Source organism: Melanerpes formicivorus, unplaced genomic scaffold (genome assembly GCF_026170545.1).
Source record: "Melanerpes formicivorus ecotype bairdi unplaced genomic scaffold, bMelFor1.0.p_v2 SCAF_60, whole genome shotgun sequence".
NCBI classification, from domain to species: Eukaryota; Metazoa; Chordata; class Aves; order Piciformes; family Picidae; genus Melanerpes; species Melanerpes formicivorus.
This window is the reverse complement of record NW_027142412.1, coordinates 427,805-452,445: the sequence shown is the minus strand read 5'-3', so window position 1 is coordinate 452,445 and position 24,641 is coordinate 427,805. Positions and strand designations below refer to the sequence as shown.

The following is a 24,641-nucleotide window of genomic DNA, read 5'->3' as shown; positions in this document are numbered from 1 at the left end:
CTAAATCTGTGGAGGAGCCAGCTCAGAGAAGTCATGTTGATGCATATAAAGTATAATAAAGGCATTACTTTTCTGGGGGTAAGTATTCCAGTGTTTGAGAATATTCTCACCAGCCTGTGCAGCTGATGGCTTTTCTTACACTTGCACCGGGCACTGGTAAGAGTCCTGCTCAGTGTGCTTGACAGGCCTGTAAGGAAGGAGGCAAATGAAAAACCTATTTGTTAATTTGGACAAAAGTTTATGGGTTTATGATGTATTTTTCATGGACCTGTTAAAAAATGTATACCAAGCCTCAGTTGTGCTGGATGCTAACAGAGAGAGAATATCCTTTGATGAAACCTTTGTTAATAGAAGTTCATCTCATATGTGAATTGGAAAGGAACCTTCTTGCAACACTGCATTAAGTTCCTACTTGAGGCATAATTCTCCACCCTTTTCAGAGTGAAAAAGGAGGTTTACTTTTTGCCATGGATTATGTAGTCTGTGGTTTGCTCGTTGCGGCTATCTGCGTGCAGGCTTTTGTCCTTTACCAACAAAGCACAAACAAAAAGATCTAGCAGAAAGGGGAATAAAAGTTCAGCTCCCTTCAGCTAATAGCTGCTGAGTATCAACTCTTCTTCCGTGAGAGCTGCCACGGGGAGCAGGTTTTAGGTGTGTGTAATGGAGTTTAAGTACTGGTGGGTATGAGAGGTTTGAGAAAACAGGATGCATGGGGAGAACATTTTCCTAGTGAATGCTTTACTTGATAGCTGTCAAAGAGATTCAGGGGTGTTCTGAGCTAGCGGTTGTACCTGAGCTGTTGTAGTTTCATTGACAGTGATTGACTTCTCCTCAAGAGCTCAGTAATTTCTGAGCCCATTTGTCCTGTGGACCCACAAAATTAGAATATAATCTCATAGTTTGCGTGCAAACAGTAAAATTGCTGTGTGGAAACCAGCCTGGATGGTGAGTTTGTTGCCGTTATCAGGGTCACTTTCAGGTGGTGCCTTGCTGGACAGCTCCCCTGTGGGTTGGGCACAGGAGCTGTGGGTCCTGTCCGCTGTGCCCAGCCAGACCGCTGGAATCACTCAGGACTGGAATTTGGGGCAGATTCAAATCCTAATTCAGTCTTCACTGGTCCAAAATGAAAAATAATGGTCCTCCTTTGCTTTTTGTCTACCAGAGGGATGGGAACTGGGAAGCAGTGTGATGTTGGATTCCATTGTAATTGTAACCTGTAGCCTCCCTCGGTTATCACACAGGAATACCTGTAAGCTTCTTGATTGCCTTTTGTCTTTCCTTGCCTGGGCATCTTGGTTCTGCCTCTGACAGTTCTGCAGTCAGCTATAGTGTTCTCAGAGGTTTGTAGTCACTAATGGCAATTTATTTTAATGACAGTTTCCCTGAGTCCTCTCCCATGCCTTCGGAGACACATGTCAAGCTTCAAGGCCTCTTACTCATTTAAATCTTTGCTAGGAACACGGACAAGTAGTTTCACTCTGGAGAATTCAGATGTGCTACATGCTCATGTTTATTTGATGTCAATACATTTTGTTAAGTTACCATTGTTACCAGTGTGTTCAAGGAAATTACTTTTTATCATGAGGATGGTGGATATGAAATGCATGCAACTGTATTTCAGGGAGTAAATTTTTCATGATTATAGCCCTCGGGTACTAAATAAAAAATGTCAGCTTCTTGGATTTGGTTGCACTATAAAAGTGTGCCTCGAAATAATGGATTCTGTGACTGCTTGGGAAAGGACAGCTATAGCACTGAACCCTCCTAGGTTTAAAAGCAGAGAGTGTGTGCACTTAACTGCAGAGGGAAATGTTTGGTATTGCAATGTGCAATCATTAAAGCTTTGGAAAGCTGTAACGGAATAGGGAATGCAGCAGAAAAGGAATGCGAATAAGAGGAGTGTGTGTAGTAAACATAGCTTTTAGAGACCCTAAATTAATGTTCCAGAGAATAAAAAAGAAATGGGTTGCCTGTATGATTTCATGTCCTCCCACATTTGTTCTGCTTTGTCTGACACTTGGGCTGCACTGAAGAATGAGACTGATTGTGGAGCCTGCACAGAGAGGAGTCGTAAGCGTCGGAGCTATTAGTTAATGATCCAAAGCGGCAACTTGATTCTGGCGCAGAAACATCCATTGTCTCTCACACAATTTCTCCTCCAAAATACTAATGCTTTTAATTTCTATTTTTTTCTCTCCTGTCTTCCCACACAACGTTGTGCTTAAACTAGACACACACACACACACACACACAAAAATCATTGAAAAGCAATTTTTATTGCTGGCAATTCCGAGTGCTCAGCGCTGTTAAGTACAATGATAATCACTCCTGTAGCTATAAATATTTCTTTATGCATTTGTAAATATGTTGTGCTTTGTATTGGGTTTGGTGCTTAATCAAATAGGGAAGTTTCAAATATGTCTGAAAATAACCATCTGTATTTCACTAATTAAAAATTTACTGTTGCTTCTGTGAATTCATGTTTTATGAAGTAATTTGAATGTGGCAGATACAGATCTTCATTCTATTAATCTGAGAAATGAAAGCACTTATGTGTGGTGAGCTAGCTGCTTTTGCAAATGCCCACTAAAGGGGCTTTTATGTTAATTTAGCTTTCCCCCCTTCCCCCCCTTGCATTTTATCACAGTAAAGATAAAGAGGGTGGTGTTTGTGCTCTGCTTTCGATGCTTCTGAGAATGTCTACGGGTTGCTAGAAACCCCCAAATCCATGCAGAAACTTTGTTGCCTAATTATTGCCCTTACTGTGGTAAACATGCCAGTCCCTTGGTGTCTGGATGACACTCCATCCTTGTCAGCTATGCTGAGAAAAATGGTACTATAGAACCACTATACCTGCTAGGTCTGCTGTCTTCTTTCAGAGGAAACTGCAGACAGGAGCTGCAGCATTGCTCATGTATTCACACTCCAGATATTAAGTAGCCTTCAGGTTCAGTCTGAGGCTGTATTTGAGAGACTGCCTCTGACCATGAGGCAGGGACAGTTGTATGGGAGCTTCATCTACTGTCTTTTAGTGAGGTGGCAGTCATAAAGATGGAAAAACACATACCCCCTGTGATCAAGAGTTACAAGGACTTTATTGCTGGAAATACACAGGAACCAGGCACAAGAAAGTGCTGTTAGTCTTGGAGTATTTCCCAACTGCTAAATATCTAGAAACCTTTTCAACAATACCTAACAGGTTTTTGTTTTACTTCAAAACAAACACAGGATATGAATATCTCTCCAGTAATGTAGAGAAAGCTAAATTTGCAGTCAGGAATCTGAGCAAATGGCCAAAACAACTGGCTTTTAAAAACTAAAGTACCCCCAATCACTTGCACCGACAAAAGTTGTTTTGTTTTTTCTTCTCCCCTCACAAAAATTAACCATCTGCTCATTAGATGTGTTACAAACAGGAGAGTCGAAGCGGAGCTGGTGTGACTCGCAGCTTTTTGGCAGATGCCGAGAGTCGTAAGCAGGGTTTAGCAGTACTGCTCAATAATAATAAGTGGTATAGACAGGCCTGTTTCAGAAATAACATAACCATGTGAGAACTATTTACATTCCAGCAATGCCTACACTGCACGCATAGCAAGTTTAATAGCCAGCGAGGGCCTCTACCACATGTTGCAGGCACGTTAAATGCTGAACACCATTGGAAGACCATTAGGAAATTTCTGTCATTCACACCAATACAAATCGCAGCCCACGTGAACTTCAGGACCACATTCCACACTTACTGCGACGCAGAATCACAGACTCATCAAATGGCTTGGGTTGAAAAGGGCCTTTAAAGGCCATCAAGTCCAAACATGTACTACCAACAGCAAATGTGTGGTGTAGATGCTTTGCATCTATCTTTGCAACTACCTGAAGGGTGGTTGTAGCCAGGAAGGGGCTGGCCTCTTCTCCCAGGCAACCAGCACCAGAACAAGGGGACACAGTCTCAAGCTGCACCAGGGGAGGTTTAGACTCGAGGTGAGGAGGAAGTTCTTCACCGAGCGAGTAATTCGTCATTGGAACGGGTTGCCCAGGGAGGTGGTTGAGTCATCGACCCTGGAGGCGTTCAAGGGGAGATTGGACGTGGCACTTGGTGCCATGGTCTAGTCATGAGGTCTGTGTTGATAGGTTGGACTCGATGATCCTCGAGGTCCTTTCCAACCTAAGTGATACTGTGATACTGTGATACTGTGAGGTGCACGGTTTTTGCAACAAGCTAGTGAGCCTAAGGTAAGGAGGAGATTTGATAACTGAGAGCCTTTCATATCAATGCCTAACTGGGAAGTGGGTTGAAGTGGGCATTCAGTACACAATTTGCTGGCTGCAGTCATTGGGGAGCATATGGGCAGTGCATTCTGGAGCCTAAACCCTCATTAGGAGCATCTTCAAACTACAGAAAGTGACAGCTTTCAATCTACTGCCAATAAACTTTAGGCAGCTGTAGGTTAACCTGCAGTCTGCTCTCCAGAAATGCTTCAGATACCTTTTATGGTCAAATAGCTTTTCAAGATGTTCTGAATAGCAAATAACAGGGAAATAACACAAATCTAGCATTGAAAATGTTCTTCTTGTAACAGTGAGCCAACTGAGGGAACTGGCTGACCCTTTTCAAAGGATTAATTGAGATAATATTTGAATTAGATTGATTCAACCTCTTGGTGAACTGAGCTGAGAAGTAAGAATACAGTGAAGGTTCCAGTCATTACGTAACTGAACAGTGGTTGATGCTGAATAACCGGCAGTGCTCAGGACATTGGTGGCATTCTGAAACAGAAAGGTGCTAAATAAAGCTAACCTTGGTTGTGAAACGACCAAGGGTAATTGCTAATGGAGAAGATGATGAATTAAGATTATCTTATGTTGAGCTGATACCTACACCATCCACAGCTGTCACAGTGGTAGTCAAGCATATGGTGAAGGAGGATACCTCTTCAGGCACGCGGAGAAAAGGGTGGACACAGCTATTAACTGATGGCCTTGTTAGCCCTCTCTGTTTTGCTGTAGGCATTCCAACAGGGAAATTAATCATGTTGGGCTGTGTCTCAATTTAGGGCTGCTGCATAGAACAGAATTATTTTTCTTCTGGTTTGCCCTACAAGGTAAAACCCATTTTGTTAAGTGTGCTGGAGAGCTTCCTTGCTACCGAGAGGATGATAAGTAATGAGTGTTACACAAGATGAGCAACTGATCTCATCTCCAGAGAACAATGATCTGTACTGCATCGCCTGCTATTACCCATAGCAAAGCAACACAAACACTGAGGCGGGAACGGAATACAGATTCTCCAAGCATTCAGGTTGTTAAAGAGTTAAAAACCCACTATGAGTAAAAGCAAAAAGGCATGCTTGGTTCAGAGAAGTTATGGCCTTGTACAAACAGAAAATATTTACAGGCAGGATAAGATATAAGAAAATTAGGAATGATTTGAAAACCATTTTCAAGTAGATGGGAAGTAAAATGGGTGTGAGCAGCAGAGAACACAGCACAACAGATGAAGCATGAAATAAGGTTTTGCAAGGGGAAAACCTTTCGGGTTGGAAGGTAGCCCGTTTCCCCAGGGGGATTCTGAGGCTCTGTTTTGGTGGTCTGTACAGTAGAGACTGAGCTTTGGCAATGCGAAGAGCGCATGATGTCATTGGATGCATAACATATGCACGGAGAGCTAGTAAATGCTGTTCGCACTGCAGCGTGCTGCCAGATGTGCGCGCCGAGACGCGCGGCGAGAAATGGAAAAACAATCTCGGTAGTGATACAGAGAGACGAGAGGAGAATGGCCTGTCCTGAGCCTGGGCCCAGCCACAGCATCTGCCAAGTTCAACTATGCTCTGTGGGGTTTCTCACTCCTAAGCCCTAGGTTCCTGCTTGCAGGAGCAGTCCATATAGAAGGCCATTCAGCATTTTTATGTCGGTCAGAGATGAGCTCAGAGAAGTTCCTATTTTATCCAGAAAGCACACCTAGAGTTTCTCGGTATGAATTACTTGCAGCAGATGAGAATCAAAGGAATCTGCTCACTCCATTTCTCACTTTTTTTACTTGCTGTTATGAATGGCCACACTCACTGCAGGCAGAGGCTTCTGGTGCCAGCCACTGCTCTCCTTGCTGATGTACAGCTCTCTACAGCTTAACATGCTTCCAGGGATTATTTGAATCTCTCACTCAACAGTGCTCCACGTGCAATAGAACCAAAGGTGGGTTTATGTTTTTCTGTACTTCAGGGTGAAAATACAATTTCATTCAAAATTTTGAGGCCAACTATTGAGTATTTGTGTTCAGTACAGTGTCTGTTATCTGGCCATCAGTGTACAGAGAGTTAAATACAGATTTGCTTCTCCTTCCTTCTGCACAGGCTCTGAGAGATTAAAGGGAGGAGGGGAGCTGCTGGAAGGCAGCACCAGGAGTATGTCTACAGAAAGTCAGGAATTCCTTATCCAAATGGGACAGCATTTCAAACTTAAGAGATTTTTTTTCTGCTTTGTGCATTTGTGCTAATTTTTTATGTTTACTGGTGGTTTTACCAAAAAGGATCATTGCTAGTTCATCGTAATCTTGCCAGTCTGTGTACAAGGCTGCAAACAAGTCTCCTGCAATAGTCACACAGACAAAATTGTCTGGAATCTCTGGAAGTATGCTGGTTTTGAAAGGTCTGTTTAAGGTATACTCTGATCACTGCCTCAGAGGAACGTGAAATCTGTGACTAGCTGGGAGATTGTATTTTATGCTTGTTGAGCAGAAATTGTTCTTCTGCTGAGTTTTGGGACTGTGCACCACAGAGTGGATCTGCTTCCTCCTGCTTGAGATGCCTGAGTATTTCTGCCCTGCCTATGATAAAAGCAGCAGACAGAGACCGTGACAGCACTGTGTGTCGGTGCTTCTCGAGCTTGATAAGTAAGAAGGCAAATTATGTTCTGTGCCATCTTGATAAGGAAGAGCACAGTCCTGTAAATATCACTGTGCTTGGTAGACATGATAAATGCTCCCAGGCTGCAGACTCCAAGGCACAAACTTTTTAACAAGTGGCATCAGAAAGGAGTTTTCTTCCACATACACAAGAGACACAGTTTGCTTTATTCTTCATTCTGCAGGAGGAGGATCTACAAAAGGTATGTATCAGAATGGTTTTGTCTTTTATGTCAGAAGGATCCAGACTAAGCTACCTAAATGACTGATTTAACAGGCCAGGCTGTCAGAACTTTAAAATTATGCTCATTAGGCCTAAGCCTTTACACAGGTTAATTAGAAGGGATTTTTAATCAGAAGGATACTAGTAAGCTTCTCCGAAGTGTAAATACAAGCTCATTGGCAGCACTTTACCTCAGCTGTGAGACTTGGAGAATGTGATTGGGTAGCAATGTGGAAAACAGGCACTCCACTCCTGAGAGCCTGTGCTGCTGTCATGTAGAGCAGAGTCAAAGTCTGTGGCTAGGCAGAAAGGACGCATCAGACTAACTTGCTCCTCTTCTCTGTCATCGCTTCTATATGCAGCACACGAAGAACGCATCAGATGCAGCAGTGGGATTCAGGAGCTATAGGGCCTTTTCCTTAATTAATTCTCCCCTTCTCTTATTTTTGCTTCTACCAGTCAAGTACTTCCTTCCCATGCTTGCTTTTTAAATATTTCTGACACACATTCAGTACCTGCTGTCAGAGCTATGGCGCAGCACATTAAAGACACTTGCCACAATTTTTTTGCCATAAACAACTCCTTCATTACATTTTCTCTTTTAACAGTGTTTTCCATGCTTCTTTGGGATTATCAATAACTTGCTGGTGAAGTACTTGGACACAAGTCAGTAGGAGATGTGTGTACAGATGGAATATTTTCTTAGTTATGATTCTTGCAAGTAACTCACCCCTTACCTTTGCTGTCAGGCTTGGGTAGAAATTGGTGCATGGTTGACTCCTGTTTCTCCAATTAGAAAAATTACAGTACCTCTGCAGTCCTTATGTTCTTTCAGTATTGGATCTTTGAACACACAAAGTTAAGTGAAGCAGCTGTGTTCTTCTGTAATTTTAGGCTGGAGCCAGCACCTCTCCTATTTATTCTGAAATAGCCATAGTTTTATGCTGGAAAATGTCATTGCAAGTCAGGTTTTGAGTAAGTGTTTTGTGATGTTGCAGTGTGCTGGCTGCTTCCTTGTAGAGCAAGGCTGACTGAGACTTGCCTTGGTGACTGTCAAGTTCTTATTTAGACGAGCTCTCCTAAGCTTACTGTCCAAGTGAAGCTAAATAAAAGTGCATCAAACACTCTTCACCATGATGGTGAAGTGTAATAGACTATCTATACCTGCTCCCTTTTTGAAAGACCAGGCTCTGTGAGACCTGAGGGTGTGCTGCACCCCATGGGATCAGGTATGTCTGCTCACTGGGGACAGATTGTGAAAGGATCTGGGGTGACAGTAGGGTCAGTAATGAGGACAATATAAGTTAAATCTCCATCTGGACACACTTCTCCAAAGAGCAAGCTAGGCTCAACAAATGTGTGCAGAGAAGGGCAATGAGGCTGGTGAGAGGCCTTGAGCACAAGCCCTACGAGGAGAGGCTGAGGGAGTTGGGATTGTTTAGCCTGGACAAGAGGAGGCTCAGAGGAGACCTTATTGCTGTCTACAACTACCTGAAAGGAGGTTGTAGCCAGGTGGGGGTTGGTCTCTTCTCCCAGGCAACCAGCACCAGAACAAGAGGACACTGTCTCAAGCTGCGCCAGGAGAAGTTTAGGCTGGAGGTGAGGAGAAAGTTCTTCACAGAGAGAGTTGTTAGCCATTGGAATATGCTGCCCAGGGAGCTGGTGGAGTCACCATCCCAGGAAGTGTTCAAGAGGGGATTGGACATGGCACTTGAAGTGCCGTGGTTTAGTAGTCATGAGGTGTTGGTTGACAGGTTGGATGATGATCCTTGAGGTCTCTTCCAACCTTATTGATTCTATGATTCTATGAATTGTAGATCCCTTCCAGTTGAAACTATTCTGTTGTAAGAATCTTAGGTGTAACTCCTCAGAGAGTCCAAATTTTCCCTGCTCCAATGGTTTCAGTGATGCTCTGTAGTTTTAGTATCATAGTATCAGTAAGGGTTAGAAGGGACCACAAGGATCAGCTAGTTCCAATCCAACCCCCCTGCCATGGGCAGGGACACCCCACACTAGATCAGGCTGGCTAGAGCCTCGTCCAGCCTGGTCTTAAACACCTCCAGGGACAGGGCCTCAACCACCTCCTTGGACAACCCATTCCAGGGCTTCACCACTCTCACGGTGAAGAACTTCCTCCTCACATCCAGCCTGGATTACAGCATTACAGCACCTCAGGGCTGTTTCCCACTTTTCAAATGGTTATCTCCAACACAGCAAGGACAAGTGATTCTTCACAGTAACTATAGCTTAAAGAAAGAACTGCTCTTTGAACATCTTTCTGAAGAGAAAACTTAGCTGATTTTTGTTTGAGAGCTCAGTGGCTGTGTATCTGGAGACACTTTGTCGCTGTACAGAAGTTCAGTTCATTCCTTTCTTCCCTTCTCGCCATGCTGCAGTGGTGATAAGGGCTGGTGCAGAGCTTCAGCACACTGTGGGCTGGGGAAAAGGTGATTCTGCATATGGATGAATTGTGTCACATCTCTTATTCATAGAGTCCCAACTGACTATGTGAACAGACACAAATGGAATTCCTGTTCCACATTTTACAAGGAAGTTCAGCAGTAGAACTGTCTATCACTGTAAATCAGTAAGAGAAGATTCCTCAGAGAGTTGTAAGTGCTGTTTCTGATGGTTACAGGATCTTCTGTGGAGTATCTCCGGGCTCAGGAAGAGGGTAGCTGGTGTAACGTACCTACATTTCCACTGTGTTCAAGAGAAATTTGGAATAGACAAACCAGATCTTTCACAATACAATGGTTTTATTGTCTAGCCCTTCCAGAGGAAACAAAAAAGTAATTTGAAATTAAACCTTGTGGTTTTTATTTTTTAAGTTTAGGAAGCAAGTTGTGTCCTGAAAAGTGGGACAAATCTCATATGCAGAGTATGTCACAAAGCTCTGTAACCTCCTTGTCCATTTCCTCTTCCAAAGGACCCTGTGAGCTCTAGAAGAGGTCCTTGTTAGAGCAGGGTGGTTTTTTTTCCTCTTTTTATGGTAAGTACCCCTAAGAACCCCAAACCCAAGACTCAAAGCCCCAAGAGATCTGGTGGCTGCCTCTGTCTGACACAGTACAGAAGTACGTCCCTTTCGCTGGTGCGCTGTGGTCTCTCTGGTATGATCTACTTCTGTCGAAACAGTGACATTCTCTTGAATATCAGGTTTCTCTGTTACTGGTGCTGCTGGTTGTGTATGGATGGTTCCTCTGCCACCTGCAGGCTGGGGTCAGAGTGGCTGGAGAGCTCCCAAACAGAGAGGGACCTGGGGGTGCTGATTGACAGCTGCCTAAACATGAGCCAGCAGTGTGCCCAGGTGGCCAAGAGGGCCAATGGCATCCTGGCCTGCATTAGGAATAGTGTGGCCAGCAGGAGCAGGGAAGTCATTGTGCCCCTGTACTCTGCATTGGTTAGGCCACACCTTGAGTCCTGTGTCCAGTTCTGGGCCCCTCAGTTTAAGAAGGACATTGAGACACTTGAACAAGTCCAGAGAAGGGCAACAAGGCTGGGGAGAGGCCTTGAGCACAGCCCTGTGAGGAGAGGCTGAGGGAGCTGGGATTGTTTAGCCTGGAGAAGAGGAGGCTCAGGGGTGACCTCATTGCCCTCTACAACTACCTGAAAGTGGTTGTAGCCAGGAAGGGGTTGGTCTCTTCTCCCAGGCAACCAGCACCAGAACAAGAGGACACAGTCTCAAGCTGCGCCAGGGGAAGTTTAGGCTGGAGGTGAGGAGAAAGTTCTTCACCAAGAGAGTCATTGGTCATTGGAATGTGCTGCCCAGGGAGGTGGTGGAGTCACCATCCCTGGAGGTGTTCAAGAGGAGAATGGATGTGGCACTTGGTGCCATGGTCTAGCCATGAGGTCTGTGGTGACAGGTTGGACTCAATGATCCTCGAGGTCTCTTCCAACCTTAGTGATACTGTGTGACACTGTGATACTGCAGTGTCCTGGGACAGACAAAATCTTGCTCTTTGCAAGGTGCATTTAATTGCTGAGTGCTGCTGTTTGTTGCTTTTATGTTTGATCAGAAGTAGCAGGGGTGACCCTCTGAGGTTTTCTAGCACTTCAATGAACTTTCTTGGAAATTTTTTGAAGTCTTCTTAACACTTGCTGGTTTTGGTAAGATGCAAATACCTGAAAGGAGGGTGCAAGGAGGATGGAGCCAGGCTCTTTCCACTGGTGCCAGGGACAGGACCAGAGGCTGTAGGCATAAACTGACACACAGGAAGCTCCCTCTAAACATCAGGAAACAATTCTCACTGTGAAGTCTGACCAAGCACAGACATGAGCCCAGGAAAGTGGTGGAGTCTCCATCAACAGAGAGTCAAAAGCTGCCTGGACATGGTCCTGGCAGCTGGCTCAGGGTGGCCCTGCTTGAGCAGGGGGTTGGATGAGGTGACCTCCGGAGGTTTCTTCCCACCTACACCATCCTGGGATTCTGTGGTTTATTGACTGCACAAAACCTGCAGCCTCCAAGGTTCCCACAAAATGCTCCAAGTGCTAGAGGAAAGTATGCTTCTCTGTTTTAGCCATGTCTGTTTTCATTCTTATATTTGTGTTTTCCAGTAAATGGTAATGGTTTAAGCTGCTGCTGGTTAAAAGGCAGGTCCTGCAGGCTGGCTGGAGTTGCTTGGCAACGAGAGGGAGCAAGGAGGGAGGTGAGGAAGAAAGAGCAGCTTCCGAATATATGAACAAGAACATTGCCTCTGAAATCACTGGCATGTGAAACAGGAGAGTTGTCTCAAAGACCTACAGCATTTGGGAACATTTCTCAGGGACATCAGGGAATATGGTGAATATTGGAACATGGAATGAAATTATAGTTGCCTTTGAATCCTGCTACTTACAGTCAAAAATATTTATTTCCAAATTCCTCACTCATGAGGTCCCCTTCCCCTCTCTGACTGACTGTACTCCCTTTGTATTCCCTGGTCAAATCCTCCTTCAAGGCTCCACAGCATTGCTGCTAAATCTTGGAGTCCGTCAGTGCTGCTGTTCTGTTGGGTGGCTGAGGTGCTGCAGAATACCAGGAAGCTTGGGTGCAAGGACAGGTGCCCACATGCACATCAGCACACACAGGCACACACACACACCTGTGTATGTTCCCTTTTCTCTTCCTTTCTGAGGTGATGGTCTCTTTCCCATGTGGAAGGTTGTAAGTTCAAGCCTGCAGTGGGCAGTAGTGTCTTCCCTACTCTAGTCATGAAGTCTGTGGTGACAGGTTGGACTCGATGATCTTTGAGGTCTCTTCCAACCTTAGTGATACTGAACACTGACTACTGAATACTTTCTCTCTCTGCCTGTCTCTTGCTGTGGCAGGTGGCTCTGATGTGTCATGGGCAGATCCCCCTGTTGTCACTGGCCTTGGAGAGGAGCAGATCAGTTGCCCAGTTGCCCTGGTGTGATGCATGTGTTTGAGATTTACTTGGCTCTTTGAGTGTCTGCCTTGAGCAGTCAGCAAGGGAAGACTGGGAGAATACCCTTCTCCAGAAGAGGACAGATAACAGAAAGTGTACTTTTTGGTAAATAAATATTTGCCTCCCAAGCCTTGCTTTGACCCACATCTTGACTGAATTACACTTGTCTCCATAGCAGCAGTAATTGTGCTTCCTACGGAAAAAGGGAGGGTGAAGTCATAATTAGAATCAGGTCCCAAACACGATGTTTTGTGCTCAGAGTCGTGTAATGAAAGAGCTGAGGCTTCTTAAGCCAATAACAGAGTCACAGTCAACAGTGGGAAAGCAAACACCTTCCTTGGTAAGAGACAGTTAGGACTTAGGGTATATTTCCTATCTAGTGAATTAGATGCTTTGCCATAAGACTGTGACATAAATGTTTCACAGGCACATTACATTTCAATAATGCTTCTCTTGACCAATAAGTCACTAGCCAGAAAATTTCCACTTGTGACTGAAACTTTCAACCTTCGGCTTCTTGATCTGGAAGATCCCCACTGCTGTCTTGCAGGGTGCTGTGTGTAGTTAGGTTTTTGCCTTGCAAATAAAGAAGGACTTGTCTCTCTTGATTTCTGAATATTTTAGAATATCATAGAATCATAGAATTGTCAGGGTTGGAAGGGACTGCAAGGATCATCTAGTTCCAGCCCCTCTGCCATTAGCAGGGACACCTCACACTACATCAGGTTGCTCAGAGCACCATTCAGCCTGGCCTTAAACACCTCCCTGGGCAACCTGTTCCAGTGTCTCACCACCCTCATGGTTCTTCCTAACATCCAATCTGAATCTACCCATTTCTAGTTTTGCTCCATTCCCCCTAGTCCTATTACTACCTGACATCCTAACAGGTCCCTCATCAGCTTTCTTGTAGCCCCTCTTCAGATACTGGAAGGCCACAATAAAGTCTTCTCAGAGACTGAAGTGTGTGCCCATGAGGAATGGGAGTGCCATCTCTGTGTGTTTAGTGACTTCTTCCTTGTGTTGGGTTTGTCCCTGTTTGTCCCTGCTGCAGATGAGGTGAGTGGTTACTCTGTTAGTATTAGACTCACCTGTGTGTGGGCAGAATTCTCTCATGTAGAGACCTGGAAAGTACTTCTGTGTGTCTGCAGGCATCTTCCTTGTTGTAGTGTTGAGTATTGAGTACACTGGGTGTGGTGGGGATGGAGTTGATTTTCTTCATGGCAGGCCATATGTGACCAAAACAGTGTGGATAACATACAAATGTTTTAGCTGTTGCTAAACAGTGCCCACACAGCAACAAGGCCTTCTCTGTTTCTTCCTCTGTGACAGTGCTTATTTCCTTGCATCTTTGCTGTTTTACATTCTCAGTGTGCATGCAGGAGTGCTGAGCAGCACAGCTGAGGTGCCAGCAGAGACCCTCTTGGTATGCTGTGGAAGGAAAGATGATGGAAGGAAAGGGGCAGTGTGCTGGTCTCTGTTTTTAAGGGATAGGCAGTAAGGCTTGTTTGGAATGCCAAGGGGTGGCAGAGTGAACAGTACAGTATTTCACCATTTATTTTCCAAAGAGTGTGAAATGGATGGAGTCACGAGACATGATCCATTAGCTAAGAGAACTGCCTCATTTTAGGGTAGAAGCCTCAAATGAGGTAGAAAATGTGGACAGGCATTTGCATGGTTTTGTTGTATTTATTTTCCATACACATCCCTGCCTCACCCATCTCTGCATTGCAGGCAAATTGGTGGTGGGAATACTGGCTGCCTCCTGTGTTTCTGCTTGTCAATGATCTGCGTAACAGAACCATAGAATCATACAGTGGTCTGGGTTGGAAGGGACCTTTGAAGGTCATCTAGTCCATCCCCCCTGGTGTTAGACAAATACCACTCCAAGCCAGGTTTGGTTTCTGAAGAAGATGTTTACAAATGAGTGCCTGGAAGCCAGGGTGATGAATCAGAAGGAGCCACACATTCAGTGCAGTGCCCCGTGTTCCCTGTGACCAGTACAGAAGAGAAGTCTGTGCTAAGGTCCATTCTCTAAGTCCTAGCTCAGGTATCAATACTAGAGGGTATTCTGTATCACCACAAGATTAGCCCTAATCTTGTATTAACCTGCTTGATCATTTTGTGGTACCACTGAATAACTGTCATTAGTAACAGGCACCTTCAGCCCTCAGATAATTTGGCCTGTGTGACCACCTCGCTCCCTTGCCCCTCCAGCTTCACAACTCCAGTTGCCAGTAATAAATGCTCTAGGGTTTTTTCTTATCTTGGGTTCATTTCAGTCCTGCATCTCTTTGATCTAAGTAGTGCTACAACTCTCTAATTAGTCTTAAGCAACCAGTTTTTCTCAGCTGCTTCTCCTGTCAGAACTGGTATTTTCCAGATAAGTATATCCTCGTTTTTCAAGGCTCTCTCCATGGCTTTTTCAGCCTGGATTATACTCTTGTGAAAAGAGCTTTTTCTGCTTGACCAAACAAAGTATTTTCTGAAGTGATTTTCAGTCTTTTGAAGAGAGTCAGCTGCTGAGATGTGAACCCCAGGTAACCTAATAGTGAAAATAATCCATGCTACTGCTATACAGCATAGAACAATCAATCTCTATTGTCAGGAGAACAGGGCAAAATACTATAGTCTAGTAGCAGAGTGCAACAGGAGCAAAAGGCAGAGATGGACCAGAAGACCAGCATCATATGCAAAAGCTTTGTAGGACTTTGAACTGTTCTCTAGCCTATAGTATTCCTGTTCTTCAATGAGCACTCTCCAGTGCTCAAACTATGATAACACTAAGTGACCCCAGCAGTTTTCATTGAGCTTTGTACTCCTGTCTTCTTGGCCCAGAAAGGAATGGCAGATCGTGTGCCCAAAGCACCCTTGGTGTTGAGATTGGAAGGAAATTGTGATTGTAAGTTGCACAAGAACTTGCCATGAATTAACATCTAGATATGAGTTAGAATTTACTGATCTCTCATGATTGAGAGAAGTGGGATTCCTTTTAGAACTCAAAGTACTACACTTAAGGGAGTTTTACCCAGACCAGGAGAATTTTCTGACACACTTCCTCCCTTCCACACTTGTTCAGCAGCTGCAGTAGCTCAGATCCTGATCTTCACACAACTGCAAGGTGCTGTGTTTGCCTTCAGTGTGCCTGGCTGAGGCAGACAAAGCAACAGACACAGAGTTGTAATGAATTGAAAGCTGCTTTAATAAATTTAGAAATAAAAGGATTCAGTTTTATTATGCTTCATGAATTTGCCAAGGGACTTAGCTATTAGGAGCTTGATCTACATGCCTCTTGCTGTGCTGGTGTTAACTGTTAATGTGCTGGCATCTCACAGACTGCCAGTCCAATGAGTCCACAGGGAAGTGTATGACCTGAGGTTGAGTTGTTCCTCTGAATGTTGCTGTAGCTGCTGAGTGCTGTCCCATTCAGCTGCTGGCTGCACTGCAGAATGACACAAACTAAATTCTTATATGCATTGAATAACCTCACTTGCAGTCTGCTCACCAAGCCATCTCCACCAGGACTTCTTTCCCCTTGAAGTATATGTGATTGCTTCTAGAGGATGCACTTTGAAGAGGGAATGTCAAGGTGTAACAAAGGTATTAGAACTTTAAAGGTATTGAAAATGAAAGGTTATGCAAAGAAAAGAGAGAGTGTATCAAGTAGTTATAGGTTCTTGCCAAGGATTACTTTGGAAAAGACACTTGAAAAGATTCTTCTAATTGAGTTGTAAGATATGTTTAATGACACAGCTTTCTTCTATGTTAGTCAACATCTTTAGCAGAAAATACACCAAATCCCTGTGTATTAGGCACTATGTTCTGCACTGTCAGATCCACAACCTGAATGTTAAAACTACTGGTAAATCAGGTGTGGGTGTAGCTAGTCATTTGTGCCAGCCAACCAAAATGTGGACCATTACTCACTCATAAATACTGGAGGCAATAAAATATTCACCCTTGTCAATGTATGTTTGGAAGAGGAAGCCCTGTTCCCTGTGAGCTTATGTCACAGAGTCCTGAAGCCTGAAGCACTCACTCTGAATGGATTCACAGCACTGCTGCTTACAAAGTGATACAGGCCTCATGAACAGGAAAATCCTGCATGGGACACGATGGCACATGGCTTTCCAGACACCAGCAGTGTTTTTGAGCCAGGGGTGCTGGGGAGAGAAGCTAGCTCTCACTCTTCAGCTATTTCACCTTCAAGGAACTAAGAGGCATTTAACTTTAATGGACCAACATGATCTTCTACTTCGTATTTGTATTACTAAACACCTTGTCCACTGATTCCAACTGAACTTTACAAAACACCAGCACTTGAATTCTTTTGGATTTGCTTTTTACTTGTGAAAAAGAACTGCTTCACTTTGAAATAGACATGAGGATTATGTTCTCCTGATGGAGGAGATGAAGATGGAAGCTGCCAGCACAAGAGAATGGTTTCAGTGTTTTCTGGCAATTGAATCACTACTTATTGAGTGGTTTCCAACCTGGGAATAGAAACTGGGACCTGAAAAGAACAAAAGCAAAAATCTTACTGCATTTTCTTGAATCTTGAAGAAGAGGGGTAACTCTCAGGCTTTGAAAGAGTGGAGAATGTTTTCCATTGCCTTCAGATACCAGGCATTTATCCTGCCTTTATTCTGGAGGTTTTTTAGGGCTTTGAAATAGTGCCAACATTTTTTTTTCCCCTTCAATAGCGGAAAAAGAAGTTTAAATTTAGCAGAAATGCCAATCACTGGAGTAAGAATTCAGGTTAGGAGTGAACCAGCTCACTCCCTTTTGTGACAGGTGTATGCGCACAGCTCCTGCTTTGCTTCCTGTTAATTATCTTTACTCAGGAATAATTTCAAAAACCTCCTGTTGATCGTGTCAAAACAACACATTTTGCAATCTGTCCATGAATTAAATTCAGCTCCTTTCTGACAGCATCATGGTGAATGGCATTGTCTGATTCTGAGCGTTTATTTTCTTCACTTGAGGACCAACATTTAAAGAAGTCTTCAGAATTGTCAGTGCTGGCGGTTAAATGGATGGAAGTCAATGAGTCTCAGGGCACATGGGCTCCAGTGTTGGAGCAAGCAAAGGGCATAGCTCTGTGACATAGAATTAGAATAAACTTTATTAGAATAAACCAAACCAGGTTGGAAGAGACCTTCAAGATCATCGTGTCCAACCCATCAACCAATCCAACCCACCCAAACAGCTAACCCATGGCACCAAGCACCCCATCAAGTCTCCTTCTGAACACCTTCAATGACGGCGACTCCACCACCTCCCCGGGCAGCCCATTCCATAGCGCAATCACTCTTTCTGTATAGAACTTCTTCCTAACATCCAACCTGAACCTCCCCTGGCGCAGCCTGAGACTGTGTCCTCTTGTTCTGGTACTGGGTGCCTGGGAGAAGAGACCATCATCAGCCTGTCTACAACCTCCCTTCAGGTAGTTGTAGAGAGTGATAAGGTCACCCCTGAGTCTCCTCTTCTCCAGGCTAAGCAGCCCCAGCTCCCTCAGCCTCTCCTCATAGGGCTTGTGTTCCAAACCCCTCACCAACTTTGTTGCTCTTCTCTGGACTCGTTCCAGCAAGTCAACCTCCTTCCTAAACTGAGGGGCCCAGAACTGGACACAGTACTCGAGGTGTGGCCTAACCAGTGCAGTGTACAGGGGCAGAATGACCTCCCTGCTCCTGCTGGCCACACTGTTCTTGATGCAGGCACACTGTTCTTGATGCAGCTCTGGTGAGTAAAACCAGATGGAGTTGGTTTTCTGCGCTGCCACACCTGCTCTTTTCTGTCCCTTCTGCCTTTCAAAGGTGTATATTTCACTTGCATCTTCCTGGCATTTGTATTTACACCCTGCTGCCACAAGCACTGCCAAGCAGTCCAGGTGAAGATGTGTGAGCAAAAGAAGCACACAGCTGACAGTGCAGTGCAGGACAAAATGTCAACCAACCAGTGGTGGCTCTGCGACCAAGGCTGCTGCACACTCAACTGTCTCCTGAGCTCTGTCTGCATTTCAGAAGAGCTGCAGTCCCTGTGAGAGGAGTACATCCCCTGCCCACAGAGGCTCTGAGCTGAAACATTCCTGTGAGTCAGCTGCTCCTGTCTCCATGTACTCTGAGGCACTATCCTTCAGGACTGAGAACCGCAAGGAAAAGCAGCTGAGTGTTGTAATCCCAAAGGACCCAGCAGGGAAGATTGGTTTTGATGTCACATTTACCATTACATTTATGGTTTTCCTCTGAGCTGCTGCACTGCTGGTCACTCACCGTGACTCTGCACATTCCATCAACAAAAGACCCAGTTAAACGGTGCTGTGTCCATGTAGTGAGGATTTCTACTTGTCCTGAGTCTCTCCCTTCATGCTTTAGAGACTTGAGAACAGTACCACGAGCCCAGGCTTTGCAGTAATAACATAACGTGCCTCTCAGCAATGGCCTGAATGTTTCTGCCCAGCTTTGCCTACAGCCTGCAGCCCTGTTCTGGGTGACAAAAGTATACTAGGACCAATACTTCAGATAGGGAATAAATGTCGAGCCACACAGTGCAGCCAGGAATTTCTGGTTAGAGTTCTTGAGCAAGCAAAGCAGCAGTGAGGTGCTGGATCTCTCCAAGGCTCTGCCTAGGGTCTTCTGTTCTTCAGGAGGGGCATCGCGTGTGCCCGTACTACCATGGGGGGGCAGCGGCTGGCCAAGAGCCTTCAGGAGGCTCAGCCACTCGGAGCACGGGTGGGACAGCGGCACGGACCGACTCTGCGCGCCTCCCTCGGGAGCGAGCAGCTTCTCTGGACGGCTCTTAGCCGTTTTCTGGGCAGGGCGCTGAGGGGCCGCCTTAGGGTGCGGGCTTCAGGAGGCGGGGTGTGCTCGGTGACCACTTCCATAGCCCCATCGACAAGCGGTGCAGAGGTTGTGCTTTGTTACCGCTGCTGGGCCGAGCCCGTCCCCTCCGCGTATCGGCCTGCTGTGGCCTCGCGCCCGGGCACGGGCGGGGCCCGGTTGTGGGCGGGGCACGATTGTGGGCGGAGTCCAGAGGCGGGGCTCGGGGGCTCCCGGCCGGCGCTGGCGGGGGGGGCCGCGGCGGGGCTCTGCCGGCGCCCGCGCCCGTCTCTGCCTCCGTGCGCGACGGGGCTAGGGTTGGGTGCACACTCGGCGCAGGGCGGCTGTGCACGATGTGCCCGGGAGCTGCGGCTCCCTGCGGGCCGCGGGCGTGAGGCGGTGCTGGCGGGGGCGCGGCGGAGCGCAGCGGCGGGGCTGGCTGCCGCCGGCTGGGGACAGCCCCGCTCCTATGGCCCGTTCGGCGGGGCCGGCTCCTCTCCCGCGGACGCGGCGGGGCGCGGCGCGGGCCTGGCGGCGGGGCTGGGCAGCATGACCGCCGGCTGCCGCCCCGCTGCGCTTGCTGCCAGCACCCAAGCGCGACCTTGATGCTCCGCGTCCCCGCTCTACAAATATGATGAAATGGCAGCCCCGGAAGAAGGTGGGTGACGAGGAGGGGCTGAGCCGCGGCCAGCGCCCCCAGGGTGGGCTGCCCCGGCAGCCTCGGGCGGAGCGGCGGGGCCAGGTTCCCGTCCCGGTCCCGCTCCGCGTCACCTTTCGGGCCGTCGCGGGAGGCATCGCGAACTTTTCTTTCTCCCCTGGCGGTTGTCGCGCCCCGCCCCGCTCGGGACGCCGAGGGGAAGGGGCCGGCTCCGCCGAGGGGCCCGGGCTGGGCTGCGCGTCCGCCGTTCTCTCCGCCCGGCCCGGGCGGTCCGACTGGCTGTCGGGCCGTTTCCTAATATGGCTGCTTGGCTGGAGCAGCAGTCGCGGGCTCGGTCAGCGGCGGGGCCGGCGGTAACGGCGTGCCCGGGACGGCAGCCCTGTGCCAGCAGCTGCCTTGCTTGTCCGTGGCGGCATCCTCGGCTGGCGGCGTGCCGGGCCGGGCGCGGTGGCTACGATTCGACGCCGGGCAGGACGTTCGGTGCTGGCGCGCTTGGCATCGTTGTCTGTTGCCCTTCTTGTCCGGAGAAGCCTGGCGAAGTGCGTGTGCCCCTCCGCAGCACTGAACCCGAGCTCTTGGCAGCTGCGGGCTCTTAACACTTCTTATTTGCCTCTTTTTCCCCCTTTTCTTATTTTTCTTTCGTTTGTAAAAACCTGCTTGAACCAGCAGGGCTCCTTCTTTCTTTGTAGCGTGATGTGTGATACTGTGTTTTACATCAGGGAAGAAATAGAAATCATATGTGAAATGCATGAGGGCATCTCTGGCTTTGAGTGCTCGAGAGTGAAATAAATGGTGTTTCAGAAGGGCCTGATTGGAGCCTGTGTTGCTACTGCATCTCTGGGTGATCTGTCAGGCTTTGTGTCGCTGACACCTTGGTTCTCTTCAGCTCTTCTGAAGCTATTCCTTCAGTTTTTTCGTGCAGGCAGTTGCCTCTAGTGAGAGGAGTTCTTCAGATCATTGTGTCTTCAGCGGGATGAGCAGATGATGGGCAAGCTTCATGGCTATGCCTGTGCGTTTTTTAATCCCCTCTGTGCCTCCTTTCAAACTGGTTTTAGGATGTCTACAAGCTATAGATTTTTAAATGTCTGTTTTTACTATTTTGAACTGAATGTGCAGTCACTCCTGTGGTTATGGCTATGGAAACCCCTCCAGGCCATGGTTACAGCAGTATTGACTGAACCACTGAAATATTATTCTTGGCTGCTGGCTGGGCTCCTCGGCTCTGGAAGATTCCGTTTCGAGTGTCAGGATTCACTCTGCAGTACTGGCTCACCCAATTATGCTTAAATCACCATGTCAGATCAGTATTGGTTTTCTCTGCATTATCGTCTTGTGTCCAAATCAAGTTGATTTTGGGCAGCCAAGTTTGATGATGGAGAGGGTATAGAGGGTAGCTGAACTCATCTGAACTGTCAAGCATCTTACTAGTCCAAGCAAAAAAGAACTTCTACTCCTGCTATGATGTGATGGAAAGTATGTTCATGTTGGAATAGGGTCTGTTTTCTACTGTAGTACCAGTAAAGTCTCAGCAGAGGTTATTCTGTCGGTGTTGCCAGCACTCTCACGTGAGCCCAGCCAGGATTTCTGCTGGCCTGGCCCGAGCGTCTTTGTAGCCTTCAGTCATGCGCTTCCCAGGGCGCTCAGGAAAATGACTCATGCAGGCCCCTCCAGCACTGCCGCTCTGCTTCCTAACGGGGCTCAGAGTGGGAAAGGGAGCAGAGGAACAAGAATCTGTAGCCCTTGGTCGTTCATAGCTGTTGGTTGTTTCTGAAAGGACTTCTGAGAAGTGATTTTTCTGCCTCTTCCCTCTTAAAACATCTGAATGTGAGAGCTGGCAGTGCAGAGCTGAACACCTTTGCTGCAGTACTGAATTGGGAGCCTTCTTGGGTTTGTTGTATTTGCACTCAGGTTCTTTTGCCTTGCCCTTTTATTTATTTCTTTTCATTATTAAGTGTTGAAGCTGTTACGTTCATTTACACCTGTTGAAGTGTGCACCTTAGGATTGTGTGCAGTTCATTAGTCCTGGGTGTAAACCTAGAGTAAGCCCCTTTGTTTGCTGATGCTAAGGTACACCTATCACCCATGGCGTGTCAGGCATTATCCTGCCTTCAGCTAATGGAAAAAAAAAGAGTTTTCATGTCTCTGAAGTACTGTTTCTCTGTTGTAAACCCCATATATTTTTCTAACTGTGGAAATTTACTGTTGTGTGTACTAAATATGTCTGCAAGCAGCAGAACTAATAAAGACTTTTCTTTTTGTGGACTTCCATGACTTGCTTCTGACTCCTTTTCTCTCTGGGCTTCTCCCACATCTCCATGTAGCAGGTGCCTGGTTCAGAGCAATGTCCATCCTGGTACCCTGGGCAGCAGCTGCCACTGGAATATGTTTCTCTGGCAAATAGTCAGTGGACCTGAGAGCTAGTGGGGACAGAGGCTGCCAGTGTGCTCCATAAGTCTGTGTCCTGGGGAAGCCAGGCTGAAAAGCAGGTGTAGTATGATCAGTGCATTAGGGTGAGCACAGCTGCACCAACAGGCTGTCAGGAGACCGGTAAATAAATTATGATGATCTGGGTACAGATATGGCTGATGGGTATTATATTGACTGTTCTTTGAAAAGCAGAAAATTAGCCCTGTTAATATGTCAAGGGGCTCAGGCTGCAGGAATTACAGCTTTCTTTTACAGTCTGCCCCTTAGCACAACCTCCTTTTGAAGCATCCTTCAGCTTCAGGGCACAGTTTGCTGGCAGGATGAGTGGCTGTGCTCGGGGTGCTGCGGATGCTCGGCTCCCCGGTGAGGGAGGTGCTCTCTGCTGTGGGGCTTTGGCTGGACCTCATCACTTCAGGCTCACCTCAGGCTGCCTGAGACCTCGCTGACTAGGATTTGCTGCAGCCTCTCAGCTGAGTGAAAAGGAAAATGGCTTGGATGGTGGTGTGCTCATGTTTGCTATTGCTGATTCTTTTATCTGTGAATAGTAATTACACTCCTAATAAAGCTGTTATGGTCACATAATGGCATACTGGAGTTCAGGTGAGAGTATTCCTTTCAGAGCTGTTCAAGCCAGCAAGTTGAGAAAGGTGGTGTTGCAGATTTACTGAGTGCACCTTGTTTGTTATGCAGAAGCAATGTGGAGCATTTTGCATGCTTGAGAAGACTGATAACAGAAACTGTTCAGATGCTAACAACAAACTGCAAATAGGTATCATTTGCTCCTCAGATATGATGAGTAAATGCTTGACAAAACCTGAAATCACTGACTGTGTCAGGTGCAGATTTTGTGAAGGATTCTGTAAATCATTAGGAACAACACAGTGCTGAACCTACAGTATCCCTTTGTGACTGACATGCAAAAATTGGGTGTATTTACCAGGAGCCTTTCAGTGAGAGGATTCATTCATATTCACTAACTCCTCTAGAAACAAGTAGCATGTTCAGTTTTCCTGCAGTACAGAAGAGAATATTCTCTTAGGAAATTCATGCAAATCTCATTATATTTCTGCCACAACTTATTTTCTTTGAGATCTGTGTTGGGTTTTGAATTCTGGGTCTATTATAGTGTTTATGCTCTGTTAAAGTCCTCAGTTAGGATTTTCACTGTGTGCTCAAGGGCTGTAACTGCCTTTTGTCTTGGGCACTGGGATTCCTCAAAAGTGTAACAGCAGAATCCAAAAGCTCAGACTTCTGGTTTTTTTGCAGATCCCCTTTCAGCCTGTAGCAGTTCGCCACAGTTCATGGCTGTATCCGTGATGCGGCTTGATCTGGACACACGTGTCCACTTCGGCGTGGATGGAGAGCAACCATTTCCTCCCAGCGACTTTTTATTTCTCAGTCCTTTCTCAGTGGGCTGAGAGACACTTGCCAGACAGGGGTAATCTCTGCAGAGTAGCATGAACTTGGTTGACCCTGAGGTTCCTTTCTCTACAGGCTATAGTGAGAGTGATTGCATCAGGATTTACCAGTGTGGCAAGTGCTCTGATTTTTCCAAGCTGGAAAATCAAACCTGTTCTGCAGAATTCTTCTCATACTAGGTGAAAATAAGCAAATGGATTTTTGTTTTTTTAAATTAGTTCCCCTACACCTTTTTTTTCCCTTTTTCTCCCCTCCAGCCCCTACTCTTTCTTCTTCCCCATAGCTTTATAGCTGGCAGTTACCAGCAGGCACTTAAAAGCATTCACAGTAAGCTTTCCGATCTTATATTTCTTAAGAGGCTTTTAAAATCTAAATCTGCCCTCTTGTATGCTTAAATAAACAAAAATGGATAGTATTCCCAACCTGTTCAATATTGGAGATCTTTTCCATTTAAGGCCATGCAGTAGTGGGCTCAGGAATGATGTTACGCCTAAATTTGCAGCAATCTGAGCTGGTAATCCAGAGCTCTGTCCTGCTTTCCTCTAACAGCAACCAGGAATGAAGAAGCTGCTTCCAAAGCTGTTAGGTCTAAGGAGATTCAGGCTCTGCCCTGAACTAGCTGCCAATTGCAGGGCTTTGCTCTCTGGCCTTCTCAGGGTGAAAAAAAACTTACTTCTAAACCTCTGTAGGCTTTGACTGCAGGAGGCCCACTTGCTAAAGATTTCTGGAGGTTGTGGCTTTGTGGTAGTTTTTTTTGTTTGGTTTGGATTTTTGTTTGTTTGTAGGGAGAAAAAAA

At 46.3% G+C, this 24,641-nt stretch overlaps 1 protein-coding gene across 3 annotated transcripts in view; it reads left to right on the top strand.

The window, feature by feature from the left end:
* The window catches only part of TTC28 (tetratricopeptide repeat domain 28), a 144,410-nt gene that overhangs the window by 25,634 nt on the left and 94,135 nt on the right, over positions 1–24,641 (top strand). Inside the window, exon 1 of one of the 3 annotated variants that reach the window (XM_068161732.1) lies at positions 19,652–19,999. The exons of the other annotated variants lie outside the window; for them this stretch is intronic. Coding sequence (XP_068017833.1) covers positions 19,973–19,999 — 27 coding nt within the window. The 5' untranslated portion in view covers positions 19,652–19,972. Of the gene's footprint in view, positions 1–19,651; positions 20,000–24,641 lie in introns of those variants that run through there. 3 annotated transcript variants of the gene reach the window in all.